Genomic DNA, 17,936 nt, shown 5'->3' on the forward strand with positions numbered 1-17,936 from the left:
GTTTCCTGCCGGCCGGAGCGCGGGAGGCGGGGCATCCGGGTCGTTTGGCAGATGCTTCTCGCCCCGGAACTCAGCTGTTCAGCCCCTGCCAGAGTAGGAGGTGAGGCCACCCCCGTCTGCCGCCAAAGCATGCACGGTGACATGCACACAACCCCCTGCCCCCCGTTACGTTTTCAGAGGGCTGGAGAGGAAAATCGAGTTTGTAATGAACATTTTCCTTTCTCAGTCTCCAGGCTCGGTTCCGGACCACCGTCACCTACGGTTGACAGCCCGAATGGCCCTGTTGAGGCCCGCGGCGGGCTCTTGCATTTCCCCTAGGCCCGGGACTGAGCTACGGGGGTCCTCCGAGTAGCCGGGTTAACCCGGACCTGCAGCGCGCACAGCCTCTGCGGGCTGCATTTCGCGCAGCGCCCGGGGTTGCCACGGGGATGTGGCTCCGTCACCCCATCCCAATAGGAAGGCTTTTGGAGACCTCCAGTTTGACATCTTTATGCTGGGAGTTTTGACGTCCTCCTGGGCCAGGGGAGGGTAAGGGTGCTGTGCACCGAGCAGTGGGCTGGAAAAGAGGAGGATGGATTGTCAGGCCCAGCTGGTGTTTGATCTTGCCGAAGTTTTACCATTTATGGAATAAGTTAATGACATGCATTTTGCTACGCATTTTTCTTCTGGGATAATGCCTTATTTGCCATATGTATTTATATATTTTATATTTTAAGTAATCTCTATGCCGAACGAGGGACTCGAACCCACAATTCCAAGTTCAAGAGTCGCAGGCTCTACTGACTCAGCCAGCCAGGTGCCCTGCTATTTACAAAATTTATTTTAACTTTCCGTTTATTCCTTTGTTCATTCTTCCTCACCACGCATGACTTTCATTTATGTTTGTTTTCGTTTTACGCTGGTCCTTTAGAATTCGGTTTTTGGGTTTAATCTCAAAGAAATTGTGTAAATTTCCCCCAAATGAAGTGAAAAGTAAAGCCCTACTTTTCATTTTTTAAGTGGTTACATTCATTAAACTTGACTTTTAACATTAAAAAATCCTAACAAGTATTTTTAAATTTATTTAGGTGTGACTTTTAAACTTCAGTAATGGAGCTAGCCCACAGTTTATTGCTAAATGAAGAAGCTTTGGCTCAAATCACTGAGGCAAAGAGACCAGTTTTTATCTTTGAATGGTTGCGATTTCTTGATAAAGTCTTGGTTGCTGCCAACAAGGTATGGTTTTTTTTTTTTCTTTTCCAGCCGGGTTTACATAACGAAGCATATTATATGTTCATGATTTGTGATAAAACAAACATTATGTTTTGGGAAGGTTGTGAGGTCACTTATGGAATTGAGAATATAGCACTGGAATAGGAATTGTTGTCTGTCCTTTTTCTGTCTTGTTGCAAGACCTGAATCTCATTTTAACTTTTGCCTACTTCATGTATCTGCCTGGACAACTGATTGTGACTGGAGAAAAATATGATATGACTGCTGTCATTTTATATTCATTTATCTCCAACTTCAAGTGGTCCTAAAGTGCTGCCTAGCAATCCCAGTATCTTCACTTATCTCTCTGAGGAATTATAATTGGTTTTTTTACCCTTTCTGTTTTCTTCTGCCTACACAATCTCTTTTATCCTAGTTGCTTTTCCTTGTGTGTACATTTTATTTTCTGTCTTTAATATTAGATGCTTTCCTCAAATACCTGATGATGTTTGGCATCTGTTCAAATTTAAGAGTGAGTAGGGGGTGCCTGGGTGGCTCAGTGGGTTAAGAGTGAGTAGTAAGTTCCCTGGGCAGGATGAAGTTCATTAACTGTGCTTCACTGTAGCTAGTCCTATTGTTTGAGGAACTCCTGACATTGGTATCATAGGTTTCTCGTAGCTACTCATTCCCTGGAATGGACATTTCTACTCTAGTGTCCTATAGTGTGTCAGCAGCTGCCTAGATTCTAGGAATTCGGGATGGCTAGGAGCTTCAACGTCCAGTATGTAAACTTCCATTTAATCCCCCTGTCTTCAGTGCAGTTTTCCCAGCTCACAGCTGTGCTGAGCTCTCTAAGTCTGGAGTGGAGGAGAGATGCAAGAGAGTCTTACAGCATCTAGACTCTCAACCATTTCCTCTAGCTCTAGGCGCAACTTCAGTCTTTCCTCCAAAAGTGCCTAGAGCTTTGAACAACAACAAAACAAACATGAGCTTTATGGGATTCTGTGATGTAAGTTGGGTCTCTTCTCAGCTTTCCCTATTTGAGATACCTGGCCTCTATATTTTCTGTTGATTATTTTACCATTTTCTTTGCTCTTGTAGATTTGGGCTCTTTGGGGGGTGGGGGCAGGTTGCCCTTTAGTATCATTTTAGTAGTATTTCTGGAGAGACAAATTTAATGCATAGATTCATTTACAGTTCTTAGCTCAAAGTTTCTCTTTTCTCTTAAACTCCTTCTAAGTGAGAATTTGTTGCCTACATTTCACTGAAATGATCTTGGTTAGTCATCAGTGATCTCAGATTCTTCCAGCCAGTGGTCAGTGTTCTGTCCTAGTTGACCATCAGCAGCGTTTGATATAGTTGATCCTCTACCTTGAAACACTTACTCTATTTTTTGTTTTGTTGTGCAGTTGGAAAATACAAAAGTATTTGTAGGTATTTATTCCTTCAATGATATCATAATCTCGTGATTTTTACTGCCATCTATACAATAATAACTCCCATATACCCAACTACCTCTTTCTTAAACAGCATCTCAAAATTAAGATACTCAAAGCCAAATTCTTGATTTCCCCATCCTAAACCTGTCCCTTCCCTAGTGCTCATCTTCTCAGGAAACGACCATTTCTTCCTTCTTGTTGCTCAGGTCATAAACCTTAGAGTCATTCTTGACTTCTCTCTTCTTCTCAAACTTCACATCATGCACATCAGCAAGTCCATTGGTTCTATCCACCCAGTATGTCCAGAATTCAGTTATTGGTCATCACTGCCATTGTTCCCAGATGTCTCATCTGGGAACTTCCTAAGTGCTCACCATATTCCAGCCATATACCTTGGAGAGTATTCTTTGCTCAGTATTCAGAATGTGCCTGTTAAAACGTTCTGATCGCATTCCTCTTGTGCTTCAAGTTCCTGCTTAGAATGACATAGAAAATTCTTACAGTGGTGTGTAAGGCGCTCGCTATACAGTTTGGTCCCTTCTACCCTTCCAACTTAATCTAGATCCACTACTTCCTCTCTCTGACAATGCTCCAGCCAAACTGGCCATCTTGCTGTTCTCAACTAAACATGCTTCCACCTCAGGGCCTTTGCCCTTGTTCCCTTTGCCTGGAATGTTTTTCTCGCAGATATATGCATAGCTCACACCTTCAGTTCTTTTCAGGGAGGGCTTTTCTTACTAATCTGTACAAAACAGACCTTACACTATTCATTTGTATCTTTGGTAAACTCTGTCTTTCCCCACTAGACTGTAAGTTCACAAGAGCAGAGACTTTGTTGTGTTGGCTGTTCCATCCCAGTGCCTAGAAAATAGCGCATGGCATCTAATAAGTGCACAACTGGCATTTCTTGAATGAATGAGTGAACTCTCAGTATTGATTATGGTGTATCTGAATTTTTCTTTTTGTGCTGTCTACGGCTCTTGAAGTTTCTTTCAGTTTCCTTCAATGACCTATAATTTATGAACTACTGACTTTGCTTTTACAGGGCAGCATTGCTAGGTTCTAAGACTTCAGTTGTCCACATGCCCAGTATTTTACATCCTTTGTTGGTTTCTTAGTAAGTTGGTGTGGAAACTTTTTGGATCTAGAGTAGTCACTTTAATTGGTAGCTACCTTTTTGGCATTGGAGGGGAATGAAGGATAATACTTAATCTAGGAAAGAATGGTTCATTTCTTTATTTTTTTTTTTAAGATTTTATTTATTTATTTGTCAGAGAGAGAGACAGCACAAGCAGGCAGAGTGGCAGGCACAGGCAGAGGGAGAAGCAGGTTCCTTGCTGAGCAAGGAGCCCGATGCAGGACTTGATCCCAGGACCCTTGGATTATGATATGAGCCGAAGGCAGATGCTTAACAGATTGAGCCACCCAGGCATCCCAAGAATGGTTCATCTCTTGCCAAAGTGTTCCTTATCTTGAAAATTGTCATGTATGGTTTTATGCCTAATGTAATCTAGATTTTAACTGTTCAGTATTTTTTTATTTTTATTAAAAGGTAACAAAGGCATATATAAGAAAAAACTGATAATATTCTTTATGTTTTGTAACAGACTGATGTAAAGGAAAAACAGAAAAAACTTGTTGAACAATTAACTGGATTAATAAGTAGTTCGCCTGGACCACCTACACGAAAACTGTTGGCTAAAAATCTTGCAGCTCTTTATAGCATTGGGGATACTTTTACGGTTTTTCAAACGCTTGATAAATGTAATGACATTATCAGAAATAAAGATGACACTGCAGCCTACTTACCAACAAAACTGTAAGTACTTACTGTGACGTTTTGGTTTTTTTTAAGAATAACTTATCTTAATAAGGGACCACTGACCATAAAGATGCCCAGGTGAGTGGAACCTGCGGTGTGTTGCTTGACAATGAAAGATCTAAGTAGGTCTGGGGAAGGGGTTCTTTTTCAAGCTGTTTCATCATGCTTGGGACTTTTAGAAACGACAGAATTGGTATGATGTCAGCAATTTGCACAGAGGTCTTTTAGTAAATTTGGATGGAGAGAATATTCTTGGCTGGGATAGAAAGAAAAGTAAAGCATTTCTAGATGATGGGATTGAGGCAGGACGCAGCAAACTAGCCAGTAGGCCAAATTCAGGCTGCCGCTTATTTGGTAAATAAAGTTTAATTGGAATACAGACATGCCCATTCATTTAGGTGGTAGCTGCTATCATGCTCTAGTGGCAGAATTGAGTAGCTGAGGCAGAGACCTTTTGCTTGCAAGTTTACTGACCTTAGATTAAGGCCTTCCCAACTCCTGGCTCATACTTGTGGCTTGGGTCATGGATAGACATTTCCAGAGTAAGCCTTCAGGTTAATGGCTATAGGGTGCATCCTATGAGAGGGTCAAATAAGAAAACCAGCAGTTGTACTACTGATAAACCTAGTATTCCTAGTGAGGAGTATCGTCAAGGGGAAAATAACTCATCTGTGGCCTAAGGGGAGAACAGTGTCAAGGAGGCTTCCCAAAGAGGTATCAGCCGAAGATCAACAACAGGGAACAACACATGGTGGTTAGTCAAGTAAGTGGTTAGATGGGAAGATGGATGTGTTAGGCCAGGGATTGACAGACTTTATGAAAATGTGCCAGGTAGTAACTTTTTGGCTTTGTGGACTGTCCATCTCTGTGACAACTGTTCACCTCTGCCATAGACTGTGTGTAAATAAAAGAGCTGTGTTCCAGCTAAACTTTATTTGCAAAAACAGGTGCCAGGCTGGATGATGGGCCAGATTCGGCCTACAGGCTGTAGTTGGCCAACCTGTTTTCTAGGTGAAGGAAACTTCTCATTGGGAGCAAAAGTAGGTTCTTTATACTTTACTTACAGTTCTTTTCAGAAAGATGCAAAATGGAAGAAACAAGTCATGAGGGGAACATGAGAAGTTCAGTTCTGGGTTCACTGATTTGCAGTAGAGGAGGGAACACCCAAGGGACAGTGTGTAGTAGGTAGTTTGAAGTTGTGGTCCAGATTTCAGAGCTCTGAATTGAGAATGTAGTTTTGGCAAGTGGAGCAGAGATTAGGAACCCTGTGGTATACATAAAGTTACCTAGGAAGGTTCCTTTTGGGGACTAGAGGATGGCCAAGGACACATCTCTAGAATGCCATGCAAGGGGCCTGGACCAGTGAAATAGCTTAGAGAGAAAACGGGGAGATTATTCTGACCCTGGACACTGAATTTTAGGTCTTTTCTCAACTGTACAGGTATGTTGTGATTAGATTTTGTGTTGTTTTGAATAGATGTAGATCTCAGAAGTTTTAGAAGAGGTTAGAGAGTCCTAGTGTTTTCCAGTTTATTTTGGAATTTGAAGCTATGTTAATACTTTGATGGTTTAGTTCTCCACCACTTAGCAAATCCACACATTACCTTCTCGTTCTGCTTAAGTAGAATTTACTATATATTCCTTATTATTCATATGTATTTCCAGTGGATTCATGGGTTTTGTTTAGGAATTCTCTAAATATTCTGGCATGTGACCTTGGTCCTTTTTAGTTTTGTTAGCAGCCTGGAGAATACTGAAAGAAGCATAGGATTTAGGGTCAACCAGGTGAAGGTTTCCCTGATTCTCCTATTTATTACATATGTGATAGTGAGGTATATGTATTTAATATCTCTGCCTCAGTAAACTTGCTCAGGATACGTAGCTATTATTAGGTGGCAGGTTCTAGGACTTAGTCGCAGATCTGCCAGACTTCTAGGATGACACTCTTTACTTCTGTCCTGTACTCCTGCCTGTACACTAAACTCACAGCTACTCACTTCTCTGCTATTCATAGAACTGATGATGGAGTGGTTTCCTCTGTCCTGAAGAGATGGGCTTTTGTTACATTTCTTCTTCTGTGTAGCCAAATGTTCCATGAAAGCCATAAAAATAAATTTTAAGAGTAATTTTTACTATTATTTATATATTAAGAGGCAGGAACTGTGTGCAATAAAAAAATGTGTAAGATAGATTCCCTGTTTCCAGATTTTACATTTCCACTGGTAGGATAAGATATAACATTACTTATATTTATTTATATTTATTTTTTAAGTAGACTCTATGCCCAATGTTGGGGCTTGAACTCATGACCCTGAGGGGATCAAGAGTCACATGCTCTACGGACTGAGCCAGCCAGGCCCCCCAAGATATACACATTTAAATAGTCAAGTTAGAACACAGTAATTAGATTAATTTTTATCAAAATGAGTGGTTAACTTTAAACTTTATATGTAATGAGAGAAGAGGAGGAATCATTGTAGATTGACATAATTTCGGAAGTCTTCGTGAAAGGAATACTTGGGTTTCTTTCCAAAGGAAAGGTATGATTTAATATGTGAATATATATTTATTCTCTTATATTTCTAACAAGAATACAGTTTGATTAACCATAGTTGTTGGAATTATAAAGAATAGATAAACAAGGTATTTTTGAAAGTTGAGAATTAAGGATTTGTAGCTGAAAGCATCCTCCACCAATACAAATTGATTTTTGAAAATCAAAAAGGTATTGTGAAATTGTATTATTAATCTGAACAATGACGGGTGCAAACATCACTTCTTATAGGGCTGCAGTGGCTTGTGTTGGAGCATTTTATGAAAAAATGGGGAGAATGTTAGGAAGTGCTTTTCCAGAGACAGTGAATAATCTTCTGAAATCTCTAAAAAGTGCAGAGGTAAGTTTTATAACAAATATTATTTAAATGTTTTGCTTGTGGCAGGAGTTAGATGTCAGTATTTTTTTTCTGTCACTGTGGTACTCATACTGCTTAGTAAGAAGGTAATTTAAGATTATTACTTGCACAGAGTGGCTGGGTTATGAACATTGGAGAGGGTATGTGCTGTGTTGAGTGCTGTGAATTGTGTGAGACTGATGATTCACAGACCTGTACCCCTGAAGCAAATAATACATTATATGTTAATAAAATCAAGATTAATACTTGTAAAAGAGTTTACCTGTCCCTTCTTTAATGTATATTACCGTATATTTCAGTGAGAAGGGAAAGAATGCTTTTCCTTGGCAAAAATAGGTTTAGCTATTGTTTCTTATTTAGCCCTATGGATATTTTTGCACTGCTGTTTTATTTTTGTGCCATAGCTAATGTATTAGGTTCCTAGAGTTGCCTAGGCCATAAATGACCACAGTAACAGAAATTTGTTTTCTAACAATTCTGGAAGCAAAAATCCCAAATTAGGGTGTTGGTAGGGCCATGCTTCTGAAGACTCCTGGAAAAATCCTTCCTGGCTTTCTTCACTGCTGGTGGTTGCTGGCAATCCTTGGTGTTCCTTAGTATTCCTTGATTTCTAGATGCACTTCTAATTTCTGCCTCTATTGTTACACGGTGTTTTCCCTGTGCATCTGTAGTCTGCCTCCATATTCTTCTCATCTTGTAAGGATACCAGTGATTGAATTAGGGCCCACCTGAATCGAGTATGACCTTTTCTTTATTTAATTTCTTATTTCCAAATAAAGTCGCATTCACAGGTAATGGGGCTTAAGACCTGAACGAATCTTCTTGGAGGACACTTCAATCCACAGCAGCTAATACTGAGTAAAAATAGTTGTGTTTTGTCATGTCAATTTGATGTTACTTTTGAAGGTTCCTTATCAACTTGGTGTTACTAAAACTAGACCAAGCCCTGGATTCTCACAGTTCAATTCCTCCATCTCAGAAGGCTGAAAATTTCTTGGACAGCATTTCTTCTGGGTACTACTTGCCTAGTTATTTATTATAAAACAGTGATTGAGGACATATTGTCAGCTAGTAAGCATATAAAGACGAGCAAGACATGGTCCCTGACCTCTTAAAAGCTTTCAGTCTAGTGGAAGAGATCTGTGTTTGAATGAGTGTACTCCAAGAAATATGAACCAAGTACTGTAAGAGTATGAAAACAAATTTGAAATAGTTATAAGATGAAAGCTTACTATATCTATGTAACCGGTTTTTTAAATGTGTTGGATGGTTCTTCTTTTAGATGGTTTATATTACTACTTAACTACTTTTGGCTTACCCATTCACATTCTGAAAGTTTGGACCCTTGAGATATTGATATTGAAGTTTTTGAAATTGTTTCCATGTTCTCATTAAGTTGTACTTTATGTTGTGGGAACATTAGAATATGTTTTCTTGTGGTAACCATATTTCTCAGCAAGATATTATTTAATTGAAGTTAATAATTATTCTTACCTTTCAGGTACTTTCTAGGCTACTTTATTTTATTTTACTTTATTTTGTTTTTCATTACTTACTGTTTACAGTGTAAAGATAAGACTACAAAACCATGAAGCCCAGAAAACTTTTGTGTTTTGGTATGTTCTTTAAACATGGAACTTGTTTTACAACATAGTTTTTAGTTTTGATTTATGTTCATGTCTAGTCTCAAGGGCGAAGTGAAATCTTAATGAGCCTACAGAAAGTTCTGAATGGACTGGGAGGTGCAGCAGCTTCCTCTCATCGTGATATTTACAAGAATGCCAGGTCCCTCTTGACTGACAGGTCGATGGCTGTTCGATGTGCAGTTGCCAAGGTTAGTACTTGTCTGATTTATAAAGCTATTCCTTTTCTGGCTTCCTCTTAAACAATGACTTTTTTTTCTTTTAAAGTTTTAAAACGTGATAGCATACTTTTTGTTCCTATGGATTATATTCAGTTTGTACAATTATATACAAATGGAATCATGTGGTATGGGCCCTCTTTCTTTGGTCTGGTTTCTTTTACTCAGCATATTAACCTTGAGACTCATCTATATTGTTATATGTGTTGCTAGTTCATTTCTTTTCTTTGCTGAGTAGTAGTATGTCATTGTGTGGGTGTACCACAATTAGTTTGTTCCTTCACCTGTTAAGGACATTTGAATTGCTTCCAGCATAGGCTATTGGGAAAAAAGCTATGAACATCTGTATACAAGTTTTTGTGTGAACGTATGTATTATTCTACCTGGGTAAATACCTAGGAATGGAATAACTGGATTGTACGATAGATTCATTGTTTAACTTTTTTTAAAAATTGCCAAACTGTTTTCCAAAGTACTTGTATCACTTTACATTTCCACCAGCAATGTATGAGGTTTCTAATTCCTCCAGATCCTCATTTGGTATTGTCTGTCTTACTCATGTTGGCCATTCTCATAGATATGTACCCATATCTCATTGTGTGTTTAGTTTATATTTCCCTAATGACCAATGATGAGCATATTTTCACATGCTTATTGCCATCCATATCTTCTTAGATGAAAAATCTATTCAAATCTTTTGCCTGTTATTTTATTGAGTTGTTCGTTTTGTTATTACTGAGTTTTGATAGTACTATATAGAGTTTTTATGTATCTCTTTATCAGATAGACGATTTGCAAATACTTTTTCTCCACTGTGGCCTATCTTTTCATTCTCTAAATAGTGCCTTTCTAAGGAAAAAAAGGGAAGTTTTGAATTTTGTCAAAGTCCAATTTACCAATTTTTTTTATATAGACTGTGCTGCTTGTATTGTATCTAAGAAAATTTTCCCTAACTGAAGGTTTCTCTTATGTTTCCTTCTGGAAGTTTCATAGTTTTATACTGAGATATATGATCCATTTTGAGTTAATTTTTAAATATGGTACAAGGTATGAATTAAAGGTTTTTTTGGTTTTTTTTTTTTGCACATGTATATTCACTTTTTCTAGTACCACTTTGGAAACACTGTCTTTTCTTCACATAAATTGCTTTTGCACCTTTGTTGAAAGTTGGTTGTCCATATGTGTATGGGTCTATATTTGGACTCTGTTATGTGCCATGTCCATAACATTTGATGTCCGTAACACTGTTTTAATTACTGTACCTTCATAATAAGTCTTGAAACCAGGAAGTGTTAACTTTCTAACTTTGTTCCTTTCAAAGTAATATATTCTAGGCTCTTTGCATTTCCATATGAATTTTAGAATTAACTTAGAAATTTCTAGAAAATTAGCATGCTGGGATTCTGATTCATGCTGGTATTTTACAATGAATCAGTAGATCAATTTGGGAAGAGTTGATATCTTTTTTTTTTTTTTTAATAGACAGAGAGAGATCACAAGTAGGCAGAAGGCTGGCAGAGAGAGAGGGGGAAGCAGGCTCCCTGCTGAGCAGAGAGCCCGATGTGGGTCTTGATCCCAGAACCCTGAGATCATGACCCAAGCCGAAGGCAGAGGCTTAAACCACTGAGCCACTCAGGCGCCCCGGGAAGAGTTGATATCTTAACAATACTAAATCTTCTAATCTTTGAACATGTTCTATCTTGCCATTTATTCAGGTCTTCTTTATTTTCTCTTAGCAACATTTTGTGGTTTCGATTTATAGGTCTTAGACATCTTTTGTCAGATTTATTCCTAAGTATTTAATATTTTTCAGTGCTATATTAAGTGGCATTGATTTTTAAGATTTTAATTTCTAATTGTTCATTGCTAACACAGAAATCCGATTGATTTTTGTATATTGATGTTGTATATGCTGATGTTGATAAATGGCTTACAAGTTCTGTCAGCTCTTTTAATAGATTCTATCAGATGTTCTACATAAACAATCTTGTTGTCTAAGAATAAAGACAGTTTTACTTCTTTTCCAATATGGATACCTTTTGCCGTGGCTAAATCCTTCAATGCAATGTTGAATTAAAAACATGAGAGCAAACATCCTTGTCTTACTCCAGATCCTTAAGGAGGAGGCATTCAGTTCTTTGCCATTTAGTGTTAAGTATTGGTTTTTTTAAAGACTTTTATCAAGTTGAGGAAGCACCTTTATACTCCTAGGTTGCTAAGAGGTTTTATCAGGAATGGATATTGGATTTTGTTAATTGTCTTTTGTTTTAATATTTGATTTCTTATGTTGTTTTTGTTGTTGCTATTTTCCAGTTAAATTTCTTAAAGATAATTGTAGATTTGCATGAATTATGAGAAATAATATAGAGATGTCTTTATAAACTTTTACCCAGTTCTTCCCAAAGGTAATATCTTGCAAAAGTATAATACAGTATTACAACTAGTATAATAGTGTTGACATTGCCATAGTCCATTGATCTTGTTTAGTTTTCCCCAGTTTTATTTGTGTACAAATTCAATTTTAAGATTTATTTATTTATTTGAGAGAGAGAGAGCACTCACATGAGTGAGTGTAGAGGGTAGGGGTAGAGGGAGAAAATCTCAGGCAGACTCCCTGCTGAATGAGGAGCTGTTCATGGGGGCTGCATCCCAGGACCTCCCCTTCCAAGGTCATGACCTCAGTTGGATGCTTAACCAACTGAGCCACCTAGCTGTCCCTACAAATTCAATTTTAAAAATCAATGCTGGGCTATTTAGGTTATCTTTCTTCTTTAGTGAGTTGTCTATTTCATTTTTCAAATTTATTGGCATAAAATTGTTTATGATATTCTCTTTGTCCTTTTAATATATATTGAATCTGTAGTAATGTGACCTCTCTTATTCCTAATTTTAGTAATTGGTATCTTTTTCCTTTATCTGTCTGGCTAGAGATTTATCATATTTATTGGTCATCTCAAAGAAGCAGCTTTGGGTTTTATTTATGTTCTTCCTCAGTTCTCTATTTCAGCTCTGTTATCTTTATTATTCTCTTTTCTCCCCTGATTTCTTTGTGCTAAATTTGCTCTACATCATCAGTTTCTTAAGGTAAAAGCTGAGGTTATTGATTTGAGACCTTTCTTCTTTCTAGTACAGAAGTTCAGTGTTAAGTGTCTTCTCCTAAGTACTGAAAACTCTCTAGAGGCCATAAGCTGGGACAATTACAGAGTTCAGTTTGTTTCCATCTCCTAAGGATTTCTATCCTTCATTGATGTCCAGTGTCTTGAAAACTGTTGTTTCATGTATTTTAATTTTTTGGTTATTTCAGGAGACAGTAAATCTGATTCTTGTTGTTATATCTCTGGAAGTGGAAGTTCCAGGATGTATTTATATATTTATTTTTTAAATTTCAGTGTCTACTAGAACTACAGAATGAAGCTGTGTTCATGTGGACTGCTGAATTAGAAAATATTGCCACTCACTGCTTTAAGGCTTTGGAAAATTCAAATTATGGGGTTCGAGTGGCAGTGTCTAAACTCTTAGGAACAGTCATGGCTACAGCGTTGATGCCAAAACAAGCAACAGGTATCATTTACCAATCCCTGATGTAGTCTGTAACAGGTATTTGAAGGTATATGAAATCTATCTAAATAAGCTATTTGTTATAGGTAAGTCACTTGAAAGATTTAAATTGTTAAGTGTCTTTGTCTACCTTTTCGGGGAATGGAACTACCCAAATGGCATTTTCCTTGATATAGACAAGACATTTTTTTAAACTAAATTTAATTTAATTTTTTTCAGTGTTCCAAAATTCATTGTTTATGCATCACACCCAGTGCTCCATGCAATACAAGACATTTTTTTATGGTTATAATATACAAGATGATATATATCAAGTATACTGAATATATAAACAAGCAAATTTACATAATGGTTTTCTATAATCTTCAAGGGACTGGAATCTGGCACTTCATATGACTTTCAATCTCTGATGAGTAGATCCCTTTTTATAGAACAGTATTATTTTTCTTTTCTTTTTGGCCATTACTGTAAGCAGAATCAGAGACATTTGTCATGTGGCTTCTGCTGTGTCTCATAGTTCCATAGAGATGCCTCAGTGAGGGTTGTAAGTGGACCGTAAGGGAGCCCAGCCACGTCTGCTACTGTCCCCACCCCTACTCTAGCTCTGTGTAGCAGGAGAATCAGAAGTAATAGATTCAAGTCCTAGCTCTTATGTTAATTAGCTGTGAAGCCCTTTGAGCTTTAGTCTCTTTATCTTTAATGATAATTATTTCAGTCTGTGCAATTAGATGATGATGATAAGAGGTAACATTTATTAAGTGCTATGTGCCAGGCACTGAATTCAGCATATAACTGAGCTGTTTTATTTAGTCCTCACAAAAGCCCTATGAATTATGAATACTATTACTATTCCCACTTTATAAACAAGGAAATTGAGGCTTATGAGATTGTGTAATTTGTGTTCTCTTAAGTGTTCTATAAGCGTCAGAGCTGAAATTCAAACCCAGGCAGCCAAATTCTGATCTCTACATACTTAATCATGAGCTTGATACCTCTCCTACAGATATCTTGTGAGGATTATGTTTGCACCTATATGTGAAAGACTTTATAAAACATTTTCTGCACAAGGGAATGTCATTTCAGCTTCAGTCCAATGACATTTTAATCTGTTGCTAACTGTTGTCTAGAGAGCGTGAACTTGACAAAGTTTCTTTGCATCTACTCTGTTGAGAATGAGGGCTGTGAGTCACTTAGTATCTGCTGTGGATGTACTTTGTCCTTGTTGTGTTACATATGTCAAGGTTAACATTATTAGATGGTGTTTGGCATAGATTTAATGAATTGATTTTAATTTTTAGCTTCTTCCATTTTTCCTAATTTTTTTTTGCTTCAAAATTGAATTTATTTTTACAAGTGCATTATAAATTTAAAGACTATAAGAAAATGAAAGGACCCTATCTTTGTAGTAGTTTAAGGATCCTTAGAAATAATTACTTGAATTTTAAGCTAGAGTTATTAGAAAATGTTATCTAGTAGCAATATATATTGCTTATGAATTTACTGTTCTTCCTGAAAGTAATGCGCCAGAACGTGAAGCGAGCGACATTTGATGAAGTCTTAGAACTCATGGCCACAGGATTTCTACGTGGAGGATCAGGTTTTTTAAAGAGTGGTGGAGAGATGTTAAAAGTCGGAGGGTCTGTTAATCGTGAAGTAAGAGTTGGAGTTACACAGGTTTGTAATGCATACTTATGAAAGAATTCTGTTCACATTGCTGGTGAAATCTCATGGAAGACTCTTAGTACACACAGATTTTTAATATTGTCTGGTGTTTTTCCAAAGTGTTTATTTTACCAAATGAATGAATTACATTCAAATTCCAAATTACACACTTATATGGAAAGATAGATTCTTAATGATGTGTAAATAAGCCTGTGTCTGCTATATTTATGTAAGTATCCAACAACATTTTCCCAAATTTTACTTGGCAGAAAATGAGATGTAAAATAATTCAGTTTTAAATTCAGTATTCAAATAGCTTGAGAAATTTAGATTTACTGTTCTCCAGTGACCCTTATTTGTTAATATTTCAATTGGACTTATCATTAATGAGTAATCACCAATATAATTATGAAACTAATCCTGACTTGGTGTAATCTCAATTCTTTTATATAATTTATCTGAAATTATATCTCTATTTATAGGCGTACGTTGTTTTTGTGACTACATTGGGTGGTCAGTGGTTGGAGCGTAGCTTTGCTACATTCTTGTCCCATGTACTTGATCTGGTGTCCCATCCTCGGGCAACGCAAACACATGTAGAAGCTGTGTACTCAAGGCGATGTGTCTCCTTTATCCTAAGAGCTACTGTGGGCAGTCTGCTAGGTGAAAAAGCCCAGATTGCAGCTGCCAAAGAAATATGCCAAGCTATTGGAAAACAAATGAAAGCAGTAGGTAAGAATTGATGTGTGTTGCTGATTTCCTTAGTCATTTAGCTTTATATTATTATTCTTAATAAATACTAATGGATCTGACTATTAATTCATGGCATTTTCTGGACTGCATTTTACTAGTCACTTTTATTGAGTATGCTTATTTGTTATTAAAACAACATAATTACAGTGAAATAGAATTTTTAAAGATTTGAGTAGCACGTTTGAATTGTTTGGTGTTCTAGCTGAATTCTGTACTGATGTTCTAGCTCTCCTGGTATGCAACAGCATATTGCTTTCCTATCCTTAAGGAACAACCTATTTTAGTTTTCTACTTGGGCCTTTTGTTTTATAAACACGTGTTTGTTTCCTTTTGTTAATAGGCTTAATAAGAAGACTTAGACAGGAACAATTGCAGGTGGTTATTAGCCCACTAGAGGATATCCTGTGAAACCTCAATTAATTTGTAATTAAAAGGAATATCCATTTTATAAATATTTCAATTTAACAAGTAGTTACTGAGCATCTGAGATTGCAAAGCAGTAATTCAGGGTTTGAATAACAAGTGAAATAAACGTTCCTGCTTTCATGGAGCTTGCATTACAATTAGGGAACTGAACAAGGTAAAATATACATTCCATAGGACAGTTCAGTTTTCTTAACCATTTTAATCAGGCAAATTATATTGCCTAATAGTGGGTTTTAGAAATAAGAATTTAATGGGATGCCTGAGTGGCTCAGTTGATTAAGCATCCGACTCTTGACTATGATCCAGGTCATAATCTCAGGACTGTGGGATCCAGAGTAGAATTCAATGGTTCGTCACTTACATACAACACCTAGTGCTCGTCACAAGTGCCCTCCCTAATACCCATCACCCCTCTAGCCCATCTCCCATCCACCATCCCTCCTCACCCCTCAGTTTGTTCTGTATCATTAAAAGTCTCTAATGATTTATTTCCCTCTCTACTTTTTCCCTTTCTCCTTCCCATATGTTTCTGTGGCTTTTTTTCTTAAATTCCACATGTGAGTGAGGTCATATGGTATTTGTCTTTCTCTGACTGACTTATTTCATTTAGCATAATATACTCTAGTTCCATCCATGTCAAGCAAACCATTTTTTTTTTTAAAGATTTTTTATTTGTTTATTTGAGAGAGAGAGAGAGAATGCACATGCGGGAGGAAGAAGAGAGGGAGAAAGACAAGCAGACTCTGGTGTAAGTGCAGAGACCATTGCGGTGACCCTGAGATCTTGACGTGAGCTGAATTTAAGAGTTGGCTGCCTAACCAACTGAGCCACCCAGGTGCCACAAGCCCAACATTTTTAAATGCATACGGCTAACTGGAAGTTAAGAATTGTGAATTAAAGGGTGTTTAAGTTAATGAGGTACTGTTCTTTAGTTACATTAAAATAGTAATCTCTCCTAGGTTCACAACTTGAAATGTATTTGTACAGTGATGTGTTAAAGAAATGTTGAAGTGCCAGAGACACTGTGCCAGACTGTGGGAATAAAATAGTAAACCAGATATAGAGAGTACCTGGTCAAGGAGGTGTGGTTTAGCAGTCAAAAGATGGAGTTCATGCATTTCCAAGTCCAGAAATAGCTAAAAATCAAGAGGTCCATAATGAAAATTACAATCTGTAATATATTATTGTATTCTGTTAGTATGTATTATATATTTTTAAATTTAAATTCAATTAACACATAGTATATTATTAGTTTCAGAGGTATTGTTTAGTGATTCATCAGTCGTATATAACATCGAGTGCTCATTAGATCAAGTGCCCTCCTTAATGCCCATCACCCAGTTACCCAATCCTCCCAACCCAACCCACCCCCCAGCAACCCTTCATTTGTTCTCTATAGTAAAAGTCTCGGAGCACCTGGGTGGCTCAGTTGGTTAAGTGGCTTCCTTCGGCTCAGATCATGATCCCAGAGTCCTGGGATTGAGCCTCACATTGGCTCCCTGCTCAGCAGGAAGCCTGTTTCTCCCTTTCCCACCCCCCCGCCCCCCAACTTGTTCCCTTTCTCACTGTCTCTCTCTCTGTCAAATAAATAAAATCTTTAAAAAAAAAAAAAAGAGTATCTTATGGTGTGTCCCCCTCTTTGATTTCATTTTAGTCTATTAATACACAATGAATGCAAAAAAGGTAAGGAAGTTTTACTATATTATAAGGGTTAATTAATCTTAGGTCATAGATTAGCCATTTGATTTTTTAAAAATCTTAAAAGCAGAATTAAATATCCATCTGGGATTTATGGGCCAGAATATATTCTCAATTAGTAACTTGACAAGGAATCTTCAGTTGTCTCATGTTAAATACATTTCTGTTCTATTGAAAGGTCAGGGAAGGGGGCAGCAAAGCTAACAGGAACTTTGAGAAACATCTCAGTAAGAAATTCTAAAGCTAGTATCCTTTTAGATCTGCTTTCTGGTCAGTAATTCAACAGTGTTGCTATTAATATATTGCAGCACTTGAGGTAGCGACAATAATAATGTAACAATAATGGCCGCTGAGATTGATGCGTGTGTATTGTGGGCAACATTGTGCTCTATTCTTCATGTGAATTGACTTTTTAATCACCACAGTACTCTTTGAGATAGTCCCTTAACCCCCTGAGTGGATAGAGAAATTGAGACTCTTGGGGTGGCTTGCCCAGTGTCACGTAGCTGACATGACTGGTGGAGTTGGGATTGGAACCCAGGTGCCTTTCCGGGGAGCCAGTGCTTTTATACACACTGTGGTTTGCTGCTGCTTGCTGAAGTCAGGTGTATTCC

The 17,936-nt window shown here is 37.4% G+C and overlaps 1 protein-coding gene across 3 annotated transcripts in view; it reads left to right on the top strand.

The window, feature by feature from the left end:
- Nucleotides 1-20: 20 nt before the first annotated feature.
- HEATR5B (HEAT repeat containing 5B) overlaps nt 21-17,936 on the top strand; it is a 105,353-nt gene continuing 87,437 nt past the window's right edge. For 2 of the 3 annotated variants that reach the window (XM_059405416.1, XM_059405418.1), the window contains exons 1-8: nt 21-100; nt 1,068-1,215; nt 4,238-4,449; nt 7,238-7,346; nt 9,049-9,198; nt 12,615-12,786; nt 14,300-14,457; nt 14,928-15,177. In XM_059405416.1, the coding sequence (XP_059261399.1) occupies nt 1,090-1,215; nt 4,238-4,449; nt 7,238-7,346; nt 9,049-9,198; nt 12,615-12,786; nt 14,300-14,457; nt 14,928-15,177 (1,177 nt within the window). In that variant the 5' untranslated portion in view covers nt 21-100; nt 1,068-1,089. Of the gene's footprint in view, nt 101-716; nt 797-1,067; nt 1,216-4,237; nt 4,450-7,237; nt 7,347-9,048; nt 9,199-12,614; nt 12,787-14,299; nt 14,458-14,927; nt 15,178-17,936 lie in introns of all 3 variants that reach the window. The other variant, XM_059405417.1, reaches the window with a different exon arrangement.

Source organism: Mustela nigripes, chromosome 7, assembly GCF_022355385.1.
Source record: "Mustela nigripes isolate SB6536 chromosome 7, MUSNIG.SB6536, whole genome shotgun sequence".
Classification (NCBI taxonomy): Eukaryota; Metazoa; Chordata; class Mammalia; order Carnivora; family Mustelidae; genus Mustela; species Mustela nigripes.